This window comes from Chaetodon trifascialis, chromosome 7 (assembly GCF_039877785.1).
Source record: "Chaetodon trifascialis isolate fChaTrf1 chromosome 7, fChaTrf1.hap1, whole genome shotgun sequence".
NCBI classification, from domain to species: Eukaryota; Metazoa; Chordata; class Actinopteri; order Chaetodontiformes; family Chaetodontidae; genus Chaetodon; species Chaetodon trifascialis.
The window spans coordinates 20,017,811-20,038,491 of NC_092062.1; the positions used below are offsets into that span (position 1 = coordinate 20,017,811).

Below are 20,681 nucleotides of genomic sequence, written 5' to 3' on the forward strand. Positions count from 1 at the left end.
GCTCAGATAAAAGCATGATAATTCTATAAAAAAGCTCTATACTCACAGTGGGTTTTGGGGCTGAGGCACACAGAAAAGAGGCAGCACCCATTTACATCATTTAAAGCCAGTTAGCTTTAATATGCCAGATAGGTAAGATGCTGTCACACTGGTATAAATATTATTAACAAGGGACGATGTCTTTTACATGGATCTACCCCATCAGTGCACTACGAGAAGAAAGAACACATTGCAAAATATTTTTACTTTCAGAGCTAGAATACTTTTTGGCTATGTTTTGGGCTGGTTTTACCCCTCAGAGAGCTTCATCCCTGCTTGTGGCGGGACATTCATCTGTTTGCATGTGAGACACTTGGACACAGCCTGAGGAGAAATGTGAAGTAAAGACCAGCTGAGTCATCAGTATTCAGGCAAACACATGACCTGTTTCAGAGACGTGTGTCTGCTTTGCCGGTGTGTCCAATGAAACCCTGTGTGGTGACGTGCTGGCAGACAGATGCGTAGGTGGGAGATATGTGTAGAAGTCATCTTTATTGTTTAATAGGTCAGCATGAGCTGAGTTCTCCTGTCTGTCAATCTCCTTAGTGTGTGTGAATTAGGCCCAGAGGAAGCGAGCCGACACAAACAGCTTTACGGCTCAGGTCCAAGGACACAAGACCACAGACGCTCCAGTGTTCCCCCTAAACACTGAAGCAAGTGACCCAGAACCCCACAGAGCACACTCGCCTGCTGTGGCTGGCACACTGGAGGCTGTTGGAAAGAGTCGTCTTCTGAACGGAGAGATGATGGTCCTGGACAGTCTGCAGCCGAGTAAAGACACTTTGATCTGTTTATTGATGTGGGTTTGACTCGCTGACTGACGCTCTGTTAGTGCCTGTAGTGTTTTGTGTGTGTGTGTGTGTGTGTGTGTGTGTGTGTGTGTGTGTGTGTGTGTGTGTGTGTGTGTGTGTGTGTGTGTGGAGAGGTGATGTGCTGCAGTGATCAGGTAAGGGGGAGACTGTAAAGTCACACCTGGAGAGAAGATGCTTTACATGGTAGCTGTCCTGAACGTTTCATTTATCTGCTTTTTCCAACTTGAGAGACTTTTCAATTCAATTCAATTCAATTCAATTTTATTTGTATAGCGCCAAATCACAACAGAAGTTGTCTCAGGACACTTTCCATATAGAGCTGGTACAGACCAAGCTCTTTTATCTACAAAGAAACCAACAGACTTTGTGAAGTATATGTGATGATAAAGGTGTGCGTTTGTGATTACAAATCTGCCTGCTTTGGTCTTAAAAATACAGGTTAACTGTTATAACTATTGTCTGCACTTGTGGGACTGCACTGGCTGCTCAGTCTCATGCAGGGGAAGTGCTGCAGGAAGTGAGGTCCCACTATCGCCACCACCTGGGAAAAACCTGCAACTGCAATACCAGACAGCTCCATTCAGGAATACCTACAAGTGATGTGATTTTCACATCATGGTCATTTTCACAGAGCTCTAGATCAAGTCACAGTTCAGCTGTGAAAAAAAAAACATCAAATGTATTCAGATATACATAATGCACAGTTGTAAAGCACTGACACTTCATATATAATACTTTCCTTGACTACAATTATCTGAGTTATACTTAGTATTTGTGTACATTTACTGGTTGGATTAACATGCAAAGCGCAGCGCAGTCATTCAATATAATTACTGTTGGAGTTTAGACTCGCCAGCAGTATATGGAGTGCAACTCTGTGAAAACCATCCTTCACAATTAATACTTTATCTCTGAATTAGGAATTATTCTGATTAACTTAATTATTTAGTATTTTACATTGAAGCACAGGACTAGTTAATGTGAGACCAGCTGTCATAGTGACAAACCCCCAGAGAAATATCACTCTGCTGCTCCGCAGAACTTTTTAGCTTCTTGTCGCTCAATGTTTTGATTTTACTTGACATAGTCTCATCGCTCTCCTCTGTCTTTCTTGCGTACTTTTAAATCTTCTCTGCACTGTGTCATATTTTATATCCTCATTACTTAATCAGTCTGAATCTGCAGCACAGCTGTCAAGTAATTGCAGTTCAGTAAAAAGTACAATAATTCCCTGTGAAATGAAGTAGCATAGAATACAAATTCTCAAGCTAAAGTTGAGAGCAATAACATGACCTGTGTGTTATTCACTAATTTATTCAGGGTATATTTTAAACTCTTAGTTTGACATTTGGTGCATATTTTATAAGGTGATTCCAGTGTCGTCTCAACTCAATATGTTTAAGTTTGGCTACTTTTAGACCCAATAAAAAGGTACAGCATTTTGCATCATGAATCTGAATCTGCATAACTACAGCTATCATGTAGCTGGGTAGAAGTAGCAGAAAACTGAGATACTCAAAAGGACAACTACCTCAAAACTGTACAAAAGTATAGTACTTGAGAAGACACTACACCACTGGCTAACTGACCTTGTAGCCTTTAGGGACTTTTTTCCACCCCTTTAAACACATTTATGCCTTACATTATCCTTTAATTTTTCCAGCAGTCTAATGCAGTAAATGAATGGTCCATGCAGGGGCCTCCTCCTCCTCTGCCCCCCTCTATGGGAGCAGGAACATGGTGATGGTCCTGGTGTATGTAGGCCAGTGATAGGCCTGCCTGTGCCGTGGCTTAAAAAGTTCAAGTCATTATTCTCCTCCTGCTCCCATTCAGACGAGGTCCCGTTGGCTCATTGTTATTCTGCCCGAGTGACAGAGAGAGAGACAGAGAGAGGCAGACGCAGAATGGGAGGCTGACTGTGGTTTTCCAACGGCGGGGAGCTGGTTGCACTGGGCGGGGGTTTGTCGGTGGTGTTCTGGCCGGTGTTTTTGCGGGCGTGAAGGCATGTTGGTAATCGGCTCAGTAATGAGGAGAGGTACTGAACGGCACCAAATATCTGACCCCGATTCCTGGGAGTAAAGAGAGGCAGAGACGGGGAGAGAGTGTGTGGGAGAGAGGGGAGGAAGAGAGAGAGAGAGAGGGCCATGTGAAAAAGGGGTGGAGGGGAGCTGAGATTTAGTGCTCTGCTGGGTGAAACAACCCCCCACTAACTAACGGAGAGGGAAAGTAGCCTAATAGGAAGAAAAGAGGGGGTGTTGTACTGTTCATTTAACACTCAAAGACACGCAGGAAGCCTTTCTCGCTCCCCACAATGAGATCTGAAAAGGTATGTAACTTTTTTTTTTATTAAGTAGCTGATTTATTTGCCACTGTTTTACAAATGGAAGTGGAGCTGAGAGTTTGGGATCAACAGGTAGCTTATTGAGCTGCACTGTGTGGGCAAATGGCAGAATGCATTTTTGTGCTCATTGAAAACATCCACTGTGTAATTATCCAACTTATCTGTTTGTTTTTACAGTCAGGCTTGGGGTATGTTACTTGTCAGTTTGGGTGTTTTTGTTTTTTTGTTTTTTTTTTTACTTTGATGCAGGTATTTAAATGAAATGAGGTGGTGTGCACAAAAAGGTTCATTTAGCTGTGGTGTGCTGTTTTAGCTGCAGTGTTACACCGTGAATTGATTTTTAGAGAAATGCAAGAAGTAAATGCATGAATATATGGCAGCAATTCACTGTCAAACAGGAGCTTTACAATAAATCAAATGCACAGTTATTCACAAGTCTTGCATGAATCCTTTAAATACCATGTTTTTTTGGTAAATCACTTTGTTCTTTCTTGTGAATTAAAATCATGTGGTGACATAAGGGAAGCAAACTTTCAAGTGTCAGAAAATAGCGAAAAAATGTCTTTTGCTTGTCTTTTCTGACAGTCACTCCAAAAATCCAAAGACTTTCAGTTTGCTATCATCTAAAACAGAGAAAAACAGCAAATCCTGACACCTGAAAAGTTTAAGCCAGATCATTTCTGGACAAACTCATTGTTCACTCAAGCCATCTTGCAGTTTTTAAGTGACATCAATGATTTTAAATCTTTGCATCTGAAGCGTTTAACATTTAAAGAGGCCAAACCACATGAATGCACCTTCTGTATCAGTTCCCCAACCACCTGCAGACTGGTCCTGTTGCATCCTGAAACAAACAGCACTTTATTTCTTTCTGAGCTGAGAATAAACACACATCAATGTTTTATCAAGCTTCAGTATTTGACTTCATCATTTGGAAGTATGTGCACGGTTATAAAGCTCTTCAAGCTAAATAAAAACGATCAAGTTGCTGCAGAACTGCAGACTTTTACAGCCTCTCTGACAAATTACAGACTGCACCAGGGTGGCCTTAATGAGCGCGAGTCTGGAAATGTTTTCTTTGTGTCATATACCATTAGTTGATCTGGGTCAACGTTTTCTCTGTAATCTCGCTGTGATAACAAGTGAAGGCTGCACAGGGAAAACCCAGGCAGCATTTTGCCCTTAAATCCAGACTGGAAAACCTTTGACCCTGGACCAGTTCCCCCCTTGATCGTCCTCTCTGCTGAGGAAACATTGCTGTCGCGTGTTTATTCAGCGCTCTGACACCTGTGACTCACAATGGAGAAGCCCATTGTTCTTATCTGAAATGGTATAACTCGTCTGGCACTCGAATCTAGGAGAAATATTTGGGTTGCCGTAATGTTACAGCGCGATAATGTAGAAACTGGCAGCTCAGACATGGAGGGGATTCATGTGAAAATAACACTGCTGCCCTCAGACAAAACCCAAGACGGTCTGACATCCTCATCACTTGTTGTGATGTTCAGTGGCCTTAAATGTCCTCTACCTGATGTAAATCTCACATTTTCAGTCCCTCATGGTGAGACTGACAGCACTGAACAGTCAGGTGCAGATTCTTCATCAGTAAATATGAAGATTTGAAAACTTGTGTTTATTCCTTAAAAGGAAGGAAGAGAGGAGGTTCTCTGTACACATGAACACAAAAATCTAACACTTATCATTATGTAGTTTATCTATAAAATACCTGAAAATTGTGAGAATGCTCATTATAAGTACCCAAAGCCTGAGGTGGCATCATCAGATCAGTCCAAAACCCAAATATGCTCAATTTATTATCATTTATGACAAAAACAAGCAGCAATTTCTGATGTGTGAGAAGCTAGAAACGAGTATTAACTACTGAAAATAGTCAAAAAATATAACTATTAATAATTTCGAGTGCGGATAAATACAAACTGCTTTGACGTCTTTCCTCTGAGGAGGTGATGGATAAAAATGTCTGGATTTGTGTTTCTTCCTCAAGTTTTGGGCTAAATTCCTGTAATAGATCATCACTCAGTGTTTTTTCCTTCATCTTTTCGCTGGTAGAGGGTTGCTGTCTGCTGTAAAGCTTAGGGCCCCAAACAAGAGGAGGAAAGAACAATACAAACATACATCAGGACATAACTGAGAGAAGAAAAATGTCTCGAACAGAGGAGGTCAACAAGATGACTGAAAATGTCTACAAGGTACGATGGTCTGCCTTGTCTTTCCCAACAGGGAAATTTGTAATGATTTATTTTTAAGATGCACAATCATGCACCGTGCACTGTGTGGTCATATTATTAGAAATGTCACTTTATTTGTGTGTTTTATTGACGACAGGGGATTCTGGACCAGTTCAACCCCAGTCTGAAGAACTTTGTGACCATGGGGAAACATTATGAGAAAGCCCTGACAGGTTAGTCAAACACAGGCCTCTGACTTGTCCACTTATTTGGGTTCAATGAAGTAACTGAATCACTGAGCAGGATATTTTTCCCTAAAATGTACTCTCCTCTTCAGGAGTAACAATGGCTGCCAAAGGGTACTTTGACGCTCTGGTGAAACTTGGGGAACTAGCGAGCGACAGCCAAGGCTCCAAAGAGCTGGGTGAGTGGCCGGCCGGTGGACAAGGACCGGGCTGAGGAGAAAATAAAAATAAATTGGCGGTGGCACCTAATAAAGTGGAGAGAGTGACAGCTGGAGAGAAGTTGCAAATAGTCTGCTGCATGTGTCGGTGAGGGAGGAGATGAAGACAAGAGGGAATGAGGAAATGTGGAGAGAGAGAGGGAGAGAGAACAGAGGGGAAGGGAGAGAGTAGGGTCATTGTTGGGAGATTAACAACACCACATGATCTCATTGTAATGCTGAAAACAGCGGGGGAGGCAGGCAGGAGAGTCGGAGGGCGAGATGCCAGCCACCACATACTACAGCGCTGTGTGACCAAGGGAGGGACTCACAGCTGACCGACACTCTGTGAATGAGAAATTGTGTGAAAACAGCAGGTTTTATGACATTTTTCTGATGTGTCGTCTGCATGTGTATTGATGTCAGTGGTGGAGGAAGTATTCAGATCTTAATTAAGTAAAAGTATGTGAGTATAATCAGGAAAATGTACTTAAAGTATCAAAAATGAAAGTACTCACTGCAGAGAAATGTCCACAGTGAGTTATTCTACTATGTATCATGTCGTTATTATTAGGAAGTTACATAAAAGCAGGATTTTACAGGTAGCTGGTTGAGGTGGAGCTCATTTTGAACTATTTTGTAAAGGACTGTGACTCATGATTATCATGAACTGGTTTCTAAAAATTCTGAGACCAATAATAAGTTCTGTTGCAATTACCCAGAGGCCAAAGTGTCAAAGCAGTCCAAACGTCAATATTCTAAAAAAAATAGAATAACATTCGCTACTAATAATAATATTTAATTGATGATGGTAATTAGTAGATAATTAAAAGTAAAAGCAGCAAATGCTCACATCTAAGAAGCTGGAGCCATGAAATGTTGGCGTGCCAATTCATTTTGAAGCTGTCAAATAATTGTAGTGAAGTAAAAAGTACAATATTTCCCTCTGAAATGCAATGAAGTAGAAAGTAAAGTACCTGAGTAAATATTCATACTGTTACAAACAGTCAGTGTTGGAGCAGAGCGAGATCGTTTCAGCTCAGGTTAAAGATGCGCTGTAGCTGATGATTTTCATTATCTGAGCTGTTCATCATACATGTGACTGACTGCCTCACTGTGCTTCACGGCTCCTCACAGGAGACACACTGTTTCAGATGGCCGAGGTCCACAGACAGATTCAGGTGCAGCTGGAGGATGTGGTAAGACTGTGCTCCTTCTTCTGCACAAATGGTGACATTGAGATCGTTTTGTTGCCAGTAGTGGTCTCTTGGATGAATCGTGCCGAGGCCTTTCTCGTTGATGTTGCGGTGTCTGGAGCTTTGCTTTTAAATGTTGCATGTGGATGTTTTCATCGACAGTTAAAGCTGTTTCACTCTGAGCTGCTCGCCCAGTTAGAGCAGAAGCTGGAACTGGATATTAAATACCTCACAGTAAGTTCACATGTTGACTGAAATGTCTGGTACTCAGTATATTGATAAGAAAAATTTCTATTCCCTTTTGATTAATTCTGAGAAAAGCATGATTTTTGCTTAGTTTTAAAGGAAAGAAAAATACATCAGAATAGTTGTGTAAAAGTTAACTGTTTATTGGTAAAACATGCTCACCTTGATCAGTAAAAATGGACTGAGAGGTTTTGGGACAATCACACTTAAATCTTAAATAGTAGCTCAATCAGACGTTGTTTTGTCCAACATTTATTGAATAAATCCTCTCAGGCCACCCTAAAGAAGTATCAGAGTGAGCGGAGGTCTAAATCTGAGTCTATCGAGCGCTGCCAGTCTCAGCTGAAGAAACTCCGCAGGAAGAGCCAAGGCAGCCGTCACCCAAACAAATATGGAGACAGAGAGATGCAGGTAAGTGAAGCCTGGATTACAGTGCACACACATGCAATGTAAAGCTAGCATGACACAGTGACCTCTAACGTATAAGAAACAAAAATCCTTCAAACACATGTATATTAAACATCTCACTCAGCATTACAGCAGATTAAAAAGCAGAGTTATGTGAGCTTTTGTGTGAGAAACAGGCCACTGTGAATAAGATTAAAGAACAATCTGCCTCAGCTGATTTTTCAGAAAACAAGCAACTTAGTGCACCAAGTCTCTGCTGGAGGAAAAATGAGCGGTATAAGAGGGTGAAAGGATTTAGCCACTTGGAGAGTGAAAGTGACAAAAGGTCACCAGAGTAGAGGACAGCATTTTCTGATTTGTGCTTTGTTATCATTCTGCCACAGGCAGGAAATGATGTCACATATTCCTCCAGGTTCCTCGCTCCTTAGTGTGCATTAAAGGTCACTCTGAGTCTGAGTGCCTGAGATTGGGACCATGGGGCTGTGTGTGCACTTGTTAGGATGTTCGGGTTCACAGTGAAATCTCTCTGGACTTTTCCTTCAGTTTGTGGAGCTGATGAGTCGCCGCCAAGGCGAGCTGGACGCGCTGGTTGCCACAGGTTACAAGTCTGCACTCACTGAGGAAAGGCGAAGATATTGCTTCCTGGTGGACAGACAGTGTTGTGTTACCAAACTGCTTATCAACTACCACTCCAAGGTGATTTGTTCACATTTCCTTATGTGTTAAGTAAGGTAACATTTCAATGTTCTAACACTGAGATATTGAAATTCAGATGTTTTGAGTGGTTGGTTTCACTGTTCAAATGAAAGGATGAAAGGTCTGCTCTGTTACTGCCTTTTAGACCACAAGAATGTAATGAAACTCTCAGATTTAAACCAGGGAGTTACTTTCTGCAGATTATTGAACAGCATTTCTCTTTTAGTTTTAGTTCCCACTAGAAGGATTTCAGTTTTTTCCACATTTAACATCAAAAAACTACTCCTTGTCTATTTACTTACTGCCGAAATAAAGTTCTTAATGGAGTCTATAGCTGCAGCATCATTTGGTTCAGCACAGATGTACAGTTGTGTGTCATCTGCATAACTATGGAAACATACATTGTGCTCTCTAATAATGTGGCAGCATGTTGTTTTATTTTTTTTTTATAAAAATGAACCTAAATACTGTTTGTGGAACCCATCTTTAAAGATTTACATCTGCAGTTAGATTGAATAAGCTGAGAGCCACAGACAGGGGAGGGAAGTCAGAGAGTACTGACACTAGTGTGTTGAACATTTTTGGTCTTAGACTCCAGCCTTATCCTTTAACAATGTTGTGGTTTTCTTTTTTTTCTTTTTTTTTGGCCTTTTGAAAATGACACAGGTGAGAGAACTTCTGTCGCAGAAACTGTCATCCTGGCAGCAGTCCTGTTCTCAGCCCACCAAACTCCCAGAGCGCGCTCTCAATCTGCTGCGTCACACTGCGCCTCAAAGCTCAGGGGCTGCTGGGATAGCCGAAGTCCTCCGCCACACCAAGCTCGGCTCTGCTCAGCCAGAACAGGTCAGATCATTTCTACACATGCTTATGTTCATATGTGTGCTTTGTATATTCTTGCCTGCACTGTGGTTGGCGTCCACATAAGGATTACATGTTAGGCTGATATTTTGAAACAAACTCAAAACCTCACTGGTGGTAAAGTCAGAAAACAAGTCTATTATTGTGATTTGTAATTTCTGCTAGTGAACAGTACCTGTCCTTGGTTTTTCAGAGGCTCTCTGTCCAGGAAGTTCCCCCTCTGTTGAATGGAGACTCCAGTCGCTCCCAGCAGCAACGCTCGCTCCCCTCCTCCTCCCAGAGCGAAACCTGTCCTCCTCAGGGCTCCCCCCAGACTTTCCGCTCTGTCGCTGCTGGAGGAGCTGCTGGAGGTTCATCGCGAGGAGCATCTCCCCAGCACACCAGCACACCCCTCAGTGCATCAGCCAGCCCCCTCCCAGACAGTAGCGCCAGCGGCAGCCCTGCTGCATCCACTCCCACCACATCCAGCAGCGCAAACCAGCAAGGCTCTCTCCTCCTGGCCACCAACACATCCAACCTCTCCCCGTGCCTCATCCCCTCCACAGTGATGTCGCTCAGCCAGATCTCTCCAGCCAGCGGCTCCTTGCAAGGCATGACCCTCTCGATCCCCCACAGTGCTCCTCACAGTCCTCCTCTGCCCCACAGTGCTCCTCTCTCCAGGGCCATGACTCCTGTGCAGTTACTGCATCAACAGGTGGGACCAGGAGGGAGCAACACTTCATCACCATCACATAATCCTTGGCTGCTGAAGAACACTGACATGTGTGCAACAGCAACACTTCCACTGCCGAGGAGACCTGTCAGTGAAATGAGGCTGGGCGGCTTTCAGGGTAAGATGTGACAAGTCTCCGTCCCCATTCAATTAGTAACGTTGCAATCCTTGTTGATTTGGCTACACCCTGTGGTTAGTGGAGAAACTGCAAGTGCAATTCTTCTTATTTTTTATGCAACTTATTTTTGATGCTGCATAATAAGTATAATAATAAGTAATTTTCCACAGCAGCCAGAGAGCACAGTTACAGGAGTTGGTTGCCTTTCTGAGTAATTGGAGACATGCAACTGATCCACTTCTAAAATGAAGCAGTGGCAGTAGAAAATGTTGTGTTAGCATTAATGCAGCTTTGATGCGACTGTAGGAGAGTGAACTCTAAACAGTAATGCCGGATCACAGACATACATCCCTTGTGTGTCGGTCTGCAATTTGAATCTAATGTGGGACTGGTGTCTGAGCCAGTCACTGAATATATATACATTGAATGGCTATAGCTATGGCTGTTATTTTTCCCTCTGTCTTCTACCTAGGCTCCAGTCTGCCAAGGATGCTGCCTTTATCTGGACCAACACGTGTGGAAGCCATGTTTGCTCACACTCCGGAGTCATTAGAGGGCGGTGGCCTCGGGGGTGGAGCTTGCTTACTGCACTTCCTGCCTGGTGACAACATCACCCTGCTCATCTCTGAGCCCAGGGACGGGTGGCATTACGGTCAAAATGAACGAACTGGACGGTATGCTTTGCGAATCACACACTGATATGCTGAAATGTGCAGCACAAGACAAAACCACAGAATTGTCTGCTGCATAACTTGAAAAGACCTTGCAATGTGTAGCTTTGGAATGACAAGATTATATTCAGGCGAGAACCAAAACAAGTCAGGGACACCACTTCCCCTCAACCATGTGCTCCTTTCTAGCTTACTGTAAGTAGAGCTGCTTTTTCTTTCTTCAGAAGACTTCACAAATGGCATGGCACCAGGTTAACACATCATATAAGATGACATAAAAGAGTCTGAGGTGGTCTGTCTTGGCCATCTTGCTGCTTGAAGCTCTCATTTTATCATTCAGTCACATATAGTAAAATTTTCCTTCACAGGAAAGGCTGGTTCCCTTTCTCCTACACTCAGCCTCATCACAGTAAGATGGATCACCTCGAGAGGTAAGTCAAAGAAGAACAAACACTGACTTAATGACAGAAATACTTCCCTCACTTCCCTTTAGCTGTTTTACAATTCAGTATATCAGCAATTTATAGTTATAATGTTGCTTGATTTACAGAAAACTTCCAACGTTTTCACGTTGAGATGAATATGACACCCTTCCCTTTTCCATCTGTATTCTCAATTTATCAAAACATCTTTCATGCCAGACGCACAGAAAGTGCAGAGGAGCTCTTAAACTGCAGAATGATGCTGACTCTCTGCCCGCTCAGTCTTTCCACCGCCCTCTCCCAACACATTCACTTCACTCTCCAACACCAACAGCATTGTTGATGAATTAACACAAAACCAACATCTCTCGACTCTCATGTTTCCTTTTCTTTCTTCTTGTGTATTCTTTCCTCTCCGTCTGTGACCTTCCCTTTAGCTCTCTCTTCTTATCTAAGGCTAACAGCACCAGTACAGGCCAGCTCGACAAGCTGGTGTCTCCAGGTTTCCCAGCCCTCACACCCGAATCAGAGGAGGAGCGCTCTCTTCCTCCCCAGAGGGTCAGCACCTTCAGACCCCGTCCCTACAGCATGGCTGACAGCAACAAGGTCAGAAACATGAAACCTGTGGGAGGAGGTCAAAAGCTATAGTGAATGTGTTCTGACAAAAGACCCTTGCTGTTACTGGGGAGATTTTGATGCTTCATAATAATGTAAATGAAATATCCTTTAATATTATCTCTTCTTTGCATACAGATCACCTCGGACTTGGCCTCTCCACCACCCTCCCCAACCAGGTAACTTTTAGCCAAAGCTGCTCTCTGTGTGTCATTAAAGGGGATGTCCACCAATTTTATATGTCAAAGTCAATTTATTAGTGACTCATGATTACTCAAGTGATCAGTTGCTTGTTTTCAGCCAAGCTAGCATCGTATGCTCTAAGGATGGCCATGTTGGTCTGTCAGATGGTAATCTCTCTAAACAGATTCTGCATATGAATGGAGACTTCAGGGTATCAGAAACATTCTCGTTTCTGCATGCCTCCGTTATTCAGATGTCAGCTGACTACACCAGAAGCATCGAAACATTGCCCGTTGCCCCCAGAGGCTAAATCATCATCAGACAACTGTTGATGGGTTCCAAGATTTATCAATCGGTCCTCTGCATTGGTCCTAAATTAAACATCTCAACAACTATTAGATGGGTTGCCAGGAAATTTTCTACAGACATTCCTGGTAGCCAGAAGATGAACCCTAATTTCTTTAAACCAGTAATACCATCACCAAATACCTGCAAACTGATGGCATTCCTTGTGTCAGTTTGGAAATATTAGCATGCTAATATTCGCAACAAAGATGGTGATTACACCTGCTAAACATCACTATGTTAGCATTATCATTGTGAGCATGTTAGCATGGCTGTAGGCTGTTTCTTGCACAATGCTAACTTGCTGGAGCTTTTAATCACCAGTTTATGTAATAAGTGATGGTCATACTTCTCATTTTTATGGTTTCCTCCTTTCAGGCTCAATCCATTTGCCCACATCCGACTTAGAAGAACCGTCACCAACGATCGCTCAGCTCCCATTATTGAGTAAGGGCTTTATTCCCACAGCGGCAGCAGCAGTCCTGTTCTCTGTGGTTTGTCAGTCTATCAGACCTCAGCCCACTGGCTCATGTTGATTCTTTTAAATTGTACTTTACTTTGGATGTTGTTTTATTTGCAAGTTAATCAAATACAGATCTTGTTTCGTATGCAGGAATAGAACATGTTTAAATCAAAGTATGCAAGCTTAATGTGTAAGGGCTGACCTGTTATAAATATGATTCCAGTCCGTGCAATTTTGAAGTAGTTAATAGGAAAAAAGTAGAAATAAGACCATAATATCTGAAAATTCTGTTTGAGTGAAACATGGGAATTTATCTAAGATCTAGTTTTTATGAAACAGAAGTAAGGTGTTAGGCTATACTTAGCTTAATGTTTGAGATCAGCATACTGAATCTTGCTTGTCCAGAATAACATTTTTTAGATTTCGCCTTGCCTGTGAAAGATGTATCTTATTTTGCTTACTGTTTTACAGTGCTTTTTTTTCTTGCTATAGCCCATAATCTAGATTGTTTTGTTGTTGTTTTTTGTGCCGTATTAAGAAAAGTTTTCTTTGTTTGGCTGATCTAGGGACTGGCTCCTAATAGCAGGTTGTGAACTCTCACTTTCACTGTAATGAAGTGTTATGGGAAGAGGACAGGCTCCTTCTCGAAAAGTGGTATTACAATATTATATTTTTTAGAAAAGCTGCCAGATTGTTGCATTTTCGTGGTTTTCAAGGTGAACTTTGAAATTTATTCAAAGTGTCTTTTCTATTTTAAAATGTGGTTGTTTGGTTCAGAAGGACTTGCTATATTTTAATGAAACTGGCACAGCGAGTTATTTTTGTGTCATTTTTACCTTAAAATTATTGAGCAAGGGCAATGAAGTGTGTTCCTCAAGTCCCTGTCAGTTATATCTTATGTTTATGCCAGTTAACACAACACATTCTGCTGCTGTAAAGTTACATATTAGTATTTTATTAATGTAGATTTTTGAATTATTATAACTACCTGGACTCAAAATACATAAAACAGATTCTACCTTAAATTTGATTATTGAAATGATTGATTAGTTTCTTATGGGAACACTTATTAAATACAGGGCAAGTCCTACAAAACAAAGAAAGAGCTTGTGAGTTTCACAGACGCAAACTGTGACAGTTAATAGTTGAATGTTTGGATGGTGTTATCATTGAAAGAGGTGTTTTTTTTTTGTTTTGTTTTGTTTTTTTAGAAAGTAGAAACTGTGGAGGGTTCAAAGTGTTAAGAATGAAGAAATTTGCGTGCTTAGTCTTTGGATTTGATGTCTTCTTGATTCCTTTTCAGTCCCAAATCTAAAGCTAGACAACATCTAGGCTAGTTGATTGTAGCTGTACGTTTACCAGTCAAACTGAGCAGAATCTTCAAGAGAGATATGAAAGCCAAGACAGACGATAGGATTGTCTTAATGGGAAAAATGTATCTATGAAAGTGATGAAGAAAGCATACGGGAAGTTGACCAACGTCTGAGCAAGTGTTTATGGTAAACTAGAGATATCCAAAGTCATATTCTGTAGCTCAGTATTCGCCTCTGTGGTTTAAAGGTGAAACTCTGTATCTGTGCAAAACTGTTCCTGTTGTAACTGCCTTGAGTTTCTTTGATTTTGTAGCACCTTGAAGATTCAAGACATGGCCCATAAGGGTTGTAGTGAATAATTTCTAACAGCAGATATCATTACTTTGAGTAGCATGGCATCATTACTAAAGGTGAGAGCAAAATGATAGAGCTAATGCTTATCTGTGGTTGTAAATAGTGCTTAAAATGTGTGATTGTATGACTTTTATTTGACTTCATTTTCTAATGATATTTCACTTTGGTAGAACATTTTGACTTTGTAGAAGCTACAGAAGCAGCAAACCTCCAACACTGGAAACTGTGCACCCGTCAGCCGTGGTATTAAAACTAAACAGGAAATAAGAGCTCTTACACAGTGATACAGTGAAAATACAGAATGACATATTATTCACCTACACACTGTCGGTCTGAATGAGTAACTGTTGATGTTATAGTGGCCAGTATTAGTCATCCATAAAATCTGAAACAGAATGAAACATGAACTGAGATTGGAGCAAATGAACATGACAGTGAAAAATATGGTGAAATTAATAATTCACTACTAAATAATGTGAAAATTAGACATTATAGATACAGAGGAACTGTAGTATATGTACAACATAGACATAAGTCTGCAGCATGACATCTGTTTTTAGAAATACATTGAAAGTTTATTGAAACTCTAAATATTATAAATATGTAACACAAAATGAAAGAAAATCAAAACCAATTTACAGGTAGTCTATGGGATAGTGTACACGTTTAGAGAGAGAGTATATGTGAGGATGTTTAAAAGATACTTGGTCACTGGTTGACTGTAGGAATGCTGCCACTAAAAACGGGAACTTTTTCTCAAAACGCGTCTTCCAAAGTGAAATATTGTTTTACCAGTGCACGCTCATTTTACAGTTTTTGGTTCTGTACAAAACACAAAGCAACATAAACAGACTGTCAGTCTGTTCTCTGAACTGCGTCAACATGAAATCCTGGTGACTGCAGAAGATATTTTATTTTGATGATGAATACTGCTGAGGAAGACGTTCTTTACCTGATACACTGAATACTGACGTGTTGTGAAATAAAAGTTCTATGAAGGAACTCTGTGTCAACTGTTACTCTGTATGTAAATCTTTTAAAACAGAGCTTTTGAGTGCATTTTCAAAGGTGGATTTACAGTATTATTGCAAAATACACACCAACAAGCACAACATAGGTGTTACAGTGTCTTTGAAGTGGCAAGTCCCATATATGAACTGTAGCAGCTGAGTCTATATTTTGTAATGCAGTACTGCTCCACACACTGCTTCCTTACTTAATCATTCCAGGAGAATGATGTTGGTATGAAAAAAGGAATTCATTTTTAAACAATGTTAATCTGATTTCAGCTTTGTCAGGTTAAGCCCCTTCTGAAGGATCAGGGTTGCGTTGAAGCTTAGTTTCAAAACACTCACAATCTGTTCTGGAAAATCAAACAGAAATCTTAACACTGAGTCATCTGACAGAAAAAATGTCCGGAAAGCTGGAGTTCAGGTCATTTTAAGGTTTACTCTTACAAGGTATGTGAAAAACTTTTTCAAAGTCCAAATCACAAAACGCTATTAGACTAGAGTCTAGTCTAGTCTAGTCTTACGCCTTCTTCAATTCATGCAATTAGACTAATGTGATGTTATCATGTAGTAACCATGCCTTCAATCCAAATGTATTAAATGTATCCAAACCAAACAATGTGGCACAACAGTAGAATTAAATAGACAATCTTTATTGTGGGACAAGTGGGGCAGATATGCAGACACATATGAAGAAGAGGATCAGCACAAGAGTTGATTGGTAAAAAGTTACAGATTTTTAAGCCATTCCAAGCTTCTTCCTTGTGGGTCACGTGGATGTGCAGGGACATCAGGCATGTTTCCATCATCTCGCACAGGGACTGCAATGGGAAAGGAGAGTTCAATTAATAGCTGAAATGCCCAGAGCTTTCAGTGACACTCAAACACAACCTGCTGTGAAATGATCAGCAACATGGCTTACCTGGGTAGGTGTATGGTACAGCTGAATTGATCATTCCTGAATACCTTGTGAAGGGACTGATCAATGGAATAATAAAACCTGAGGAAATAAACGTTCAATGGTAAAGGTTAATACATACAATATATTAATGACACGTGTCTACACTGGCCAGTTGACAGAGTCACTGGTTAAGGTAAAATTAAATGGTAATTTTTGAAAGGCTTATCTGTTGTTATGATTTACTTGTTATGTTGAGCACGTCTTATGTAGTTAATGAACGTGAAGACAGCTGACGTAACGTACATATATGCCAGTGTAATCTTATTGTACAAGTGTGCACAAGTGCCCTACTGTACAATGTTGTGCTTCCGTCTATCACTAACATGAACTGGGTATATGAGGCTGGTTACTCACCTACCACCCCAATAGCACAGGAGGTCAGGATAACAGGCTCCTTATTCCATGCATTCTTCAGGAACGCTGCGATTCCTGCATACAGAAAACAAAGCAGGTTAAAATCCACCACAACTGACGGTCAACCTACGGTTAGCTAACGTTAGCAGCACACCCAAGGTCATGTTTTTCGAATGAATATCATCGAGATAAAGTAACTCTGAGACCTCGTTAGCGTGGTTTAGAATGCTTAAATGATCTGTTTATGCTATTCGGAAATCTTCTTAAAGCTAAATGTATGAGATAGATGTACAAAACACGACAAAATATTCGCATACCCGCCATGTTGCCTTGGGAAGTTTGCACCGAGCGGGTGATCATGGGAAATGTAGTAAATACAAACCGACGTATAATTTCTGCGACCGTCGCGTAAAAACATTAGATTAGCGACGTGTGTGAAGGAGGAACTGTTGTAGCTTGGTTTGACGTTTGGTATCAGTCAAGTACATTCAGTCCAGCGAGGATATAGTATGATGTTAGCAAACGGTTTTAGCTAAGCTGACTGTGGTAACCGAAGAGTAATACACAGTCTGAGCCCGTCAAACAGTTTGTAGAGGAGCTTTAACACCGCAGGACAGAGTTGCTGCTGAGGACATACCACTGTTTTTGGACTTAACATACATAAATGTAAGTACTGGGAGGATTTAGAGCATGTTATTTAGCATGATAGTCGATGATAGCTAGCCTTAATGTAACGAGTATTTTCAGTAGTACTCTAAATACTCACTAAAACGTTGCTGTATGTGTATATAACGTCATCATCATCGTCTAATACAAAGCTAAGCACGCAGTATATAACGTTACTGTATATAGACGTGTACATGTATACTGCACGTAACCACTAATTATTCAATATTTCTTCCAGTGGATATGTATATAGGCACTGCATGTTGTTGTTCATATTTGATATGTACAAGAACTTTGACTCAAAATTATATAGCTATATACCTTGTGTGTGTAACATTCACATACATGCTTGACCCCTTAAACTGACTCTGATATTTAAAAATGCCTCCACAATAGTAATAATGTGTTCAGTTTTCTTTCTTCTTTTTTTAATGAAAACACAAAATCTTCTTCCAGATGATGGAGGATTTCTCTGGTTTGGCTCTGCCTCCTCTGTTTGGAGGACACATTTTGGAGGCAGAGCTGGAGCCTGGTGGTGTGGAGCTGGGACCAGGGGAGGTAATGGTCATGGTCAGGTTAATAGGAATGTTGATGTCAGTAAGTGTTAACATCTAGCCAGTGCTCCCTGTGCCAAACTCACAAGAAGCATTGTGTGTAGCTGTCTTCACACTCATTGTACCAAGTCATTAATATTACCAGTTTACATACTGCATCTTGGCCCTGATTTAGCCCAGTCTTTAAAGGAAGAGGCTACAGTCACACCCTTGATACAGAATCTTACTTAAATGTGCCCTAAGTGCCATAAATGTCATCTATGCCTGCCAAAATTTCTTACATTTAGAATTCTATTAGAGTTGGAGAAGAAGATATTTAATGTGGTTTAGTGGGTGGAGTGATAGGGTCTGCTAAGACACCGACAAAAACACACAGATAGCCAAACACAAGACAGAAACAAGAGTTGTTTCCTCCAGGTGGAGCTGGGCCCAGGAGGCAATGAGCTGCTGGAGAGTACAGCATACGAGGATGAAGAGAGAAGAGCTCTTGACAAGAGGAAATATCTGGCTTTGAGCAGGAGGTGTAAAGAAATTGAACAGGTGCGTGCAAGCTTGCATAAAGCATGCATATATGTGTGTAATTTTGCACACACTTCCTGTCTGCGTGTCTTGTGAAATGTGAATATGGGTCATGTTTGGATTTGTTATCATCTAGTTCTAGTTCTAGTTCAAACCTACTAATTTCTGATATATTTTCCTTTCAGATCCACTGATATTATGGTAGAACTGCAAATGCAATGCAAAAGCATTATGTTTTTTCTTTATAAAGACTTTCTAGTTATTCTGTTGCTTTTCCTCACCGTGTTATTAAGTGACACATGTCTGGAAAGAAAACCCTAAAATTCCGTCCAAATGTTTCTTTATCAGGTGAATCAGAAGATTCTTGGTCGTCTTCACCAAGTACAAAGAATTACACGGCGCTTGAAGAAAGAGAGGCGGTACAGTATCTCCATTTTCTTTACGTCTTCTAGGACATTTTCCACTAGATGGCCCATCTGAAGATTATTTTAATCTTACAGGTTTCTCATGAAGACTTTAGATGCTCATGGGGATGACTACAGAAACGCCCAGCTCACCATACTTCTAGAGGTGAGAATTAGATGGACAGATACCTTTGAAAGAAGAATAGAAAGCACTCATCACAGGTTTCTGAAAATAATTACAAATCAGCTCAAATGGTGGTTATGGACAATTGCTGACGCAGACTGAATAAAGTAAAAATTATATGTTTGATTTTAGTATTTCCTATCAGTCCCAAGCTTCTATTTTCTATGACTTGATCCAGTTGATGCACAAGAAATGTTAAGCACCCATGGAGAATGGAATAATTTCACTAAATCCAGGATAATATTCTGTTACATTTTTTCACTTGTTCCTCTCTCAGGATGAGTCTGGAACCCCTTTAGATGCTGCTGCTGGAGTGGAGGATGACCGCCTCAATGGTGTGTCTGGTTCCACTTCATCCGCAGCTTTGCATCACACTGCTGGACCAAAGAAGAGGAGGCACCGAATTCCACGGCAAGAAAAGGAGAAAGACCAGCAGGTAGATGAAGAGGTCTGCTGAAGTGCTGTTGTCCGTTCAAGTGTGCAGTATTAGAGACCTTGATCAGTTCCTTACAATGTGCTCCGTGTCTTGTCGTGTGTGTGGTTGTGGATGCATCAGTGGGTGGTTTTAAATGCAGTTACATCTCCTTAATGTCAGCATTCAGACATCTGACGGTGTAGAATAATTGATTTTCTGTTGAATTGAGTTTCGGCTTCTTTTCCCAGACTGAACCAGACATTTCAGTGTTGGCAGAGACGCAGTTTGGAGAAATGCCCAGTCCAACCTCTCTGTCTCACTGATTGTTGCACTGCCTTGGATATGACGATGATGAAGGAGCCCCCAGTTTCTTCAACTGTTTAGTAAAGCCGCTGCCTTTGTTCAACCAGGTTTTGCACTGTTTGTAGTTTTACTTGAACGTTTTTGAGCAGATCAAATTCATGTAAGAAAGAATGAAATGTCATTCATCTGGTGCATATATACATTTGTTTTGTATACATTATTTAATTTTGTCATATTTTGTACTAAGATTTGGTGTCAACACATAACTATGGCAAACAGTTCATGCTGTCATGGACAGCAACCCAGATACAATTATCAGGGCAGCAGACTTGTTTATAAATGGATTTCTCAATACATTTCTGGATACTATCAATGGTTCTGGATTTTATATCAGCAGGCAGATCCATGATTAATATTAAAGTATTACAGACTGCCATTTATGACATTTTTAGTTTGTTTTGTTTTGGAGTTTGTTGAACTCATGTTTTTAACTTTTAAAGGTTGTTCTCATCTGACCAACAATTTAAACTTTAAAAACTGATGCAAAACTCCTGTGTGTTTTATTGTGTTTTTAGACAGTAGTTAAAAACGTTTCAGGTCCAGGTAGAAATATGAAGTATGTCTGTAAGTAGTTTCTTTAATTTTTCAAAATAATAATAAAAAAAAATCTGTCACCATGAATCAATATCTAAACTAAAACATTGTGGCATTATCCATACAACGACTAGTAAAGATAAACTAAATAGAAATGTTCCAGTGAAGAAATACTAGGATTGTCTGATTTCAGATGCAGTTCTGGTTTTGTGTCGCTCCAGCGGATGTGTCTCAGTGACAGGCATGACTTCTGTCCAATCAATTCTCGAAGATTAGATTTAGGGCGGGGCTCAA

The 20,681-nt window shown here is 40.8% G+C and overlaps 3 protein-coding genes across 3 annotated transcripts; 2 read left to right on the forward strand and 1 right to left on the reverse strand.

The window, feature by feature from the left end:
- Window positions 1-2,765: 2,765 nt before the first annotated feature.
- On the forward strand, window positions 2,766-15,423 carry LOC139333746 (BAR/IMD domain-containing adapter protein 2). The gene is made up of 15 exons (XM_070966375.1): window positions 2,766-3,177; window positions 5,263-5,402; window positions 5,539-5,614; window positions 5,719-5,805; window positions 6,961-7,022; window positions 7,182-7,253; window positions 7,539-7,676; window positions 8,217-8,369; window positions 9,036-9,212; window positions 9,421-10,057; window positions 10,530-10,731; window positions 11,097-11,159; window positions 11,588-11,756; window positions 11,904-11,944; window positions 12,672-15,423. Exons 2-15 carry the CDS (start codon window positions 5,355-5,357, stop codon window positions 12,742-12,744), a joined length of 1,998 nt encoding a protein of 665 aa, XP_070822476.1. The 5' UTR covers window positions 2,766-3,177; window positions 5,263-5,354; the 3' UTR covers window positions 12,745-15,423.
- A 642-nt stretch (window positions 15,424-16,065) lies between these two features.
- On the reverse strand, window positions 16,066-17,128 carry ndufa3 (NADH:ubiquinone oxidoreductase subunit A3). The gene is made up of 4 exons (XM_070966376.1): window positions 17,066-17,128; window positions 16,749-16,823; window positions 16,356-16,433; window positions 16,066-16,254 (listed from the first exon to the last, which is right to left on the reverse strand). Exons 1-4 carry the CDS (start codon window positions 17,106-17,108, stop codon window positions 16,163-16,165), a joined length of 288 nt encoding a protein of 95 aa, XP_070822477.1. The 5' UTR covers window positions 17,109-17,128; the 3' UTR covers window positions 16,066-16,162.
- A 34-nt stretch (window positions 17,129-17,162) lies between these two features.
- tfpt (TCF3 (E2A) fusion partner) lies at window positions 17,163-20,480 on the forward strand. The gene is made up of 7 exons (XM_070966494.1): window positions 17,163-17,414; window positions 17,871-17,972; window positions 18,386-18,508; window positions 18,836-18,906; window positions 18,988-19,057; window positions 19,353-19,511; window positions 19,739-20,480. The coding sequence occupies exons 2-7, from the start codon at window positions 17,871-17,873 to the stop codon at window positions 19,811-19,813; spliced, it is 600 nt and encodes a 199-aa protein (XP_070822595.1). The 5' UTR covers window positions 17,163-17,414; the 3' UTR covers window positions 19,814-20,480.
- Window positions 20,481-20,681: the final 201 nt, after the last annotated feature.

Coding starts and splice junctions, on each gene's coding strand:
- tfpt (XM_070966494.1), top strand. CDS start 17,871: ATGATGGAGGATTTCTCTGGTTTGGCTCTGCCTCCTCTGTTTGGAGGA. Junction 18,907..18,987: donor CGCTTGAAGAAAGAGAGGCG/GTACAGTATCTC, acceptor TTAATCTTACAG/GTTTCTCATGAAGACTTTAG. Junction 19,058..19,352: donor AGCTCACCATACTTCTAGAG/GTGAGAATTAGA, acceptor TTCCTCTCTCAG/GATGAGTCTGGAACCCCTTT.
- ndufa3 (XM_070966376.1), bottom strand. CDS start 17,108: ATGATCACCCGCTCGGTGCAAACTTCCCAAGGCAACATGGCGG. Junction 16,824..17,065: donor TTCCCAAGGCAACATGGCGG/GTATGCGAATAT, acceptor TTCTGTATGCAG/GAATCGCAGCGTTCCTGAAG. Junction 16,434..16,748: donor CTGTGCTATTGGGGTGGTAG/GTGAGTAACCAG, acceptor TTATTTCCTCAG/GTTTTATTATTCCATTGATC.
- LOC139333746 (XM_070966375.1), top strand. CDS start 5,355: ATGTCTCGAACAGAGGAGGTCAACAAGATGACTGAAAATGTCTACAAG. Junction 5,615..5,718: donor TTATGAGAAAGCCCTGACAG/GTTAGTCAAACA, acceptor TCTCCTCTTCAG/GAGTAACAATGGCTGCCAAA. Junction 7,677..8,216: donor ATGGAGACAGAGAGATGCAG/GTAAGTGAAGCC, acceptor CTTTTCCTTCAG/TTTGTGGAGCTGATGAGTCG.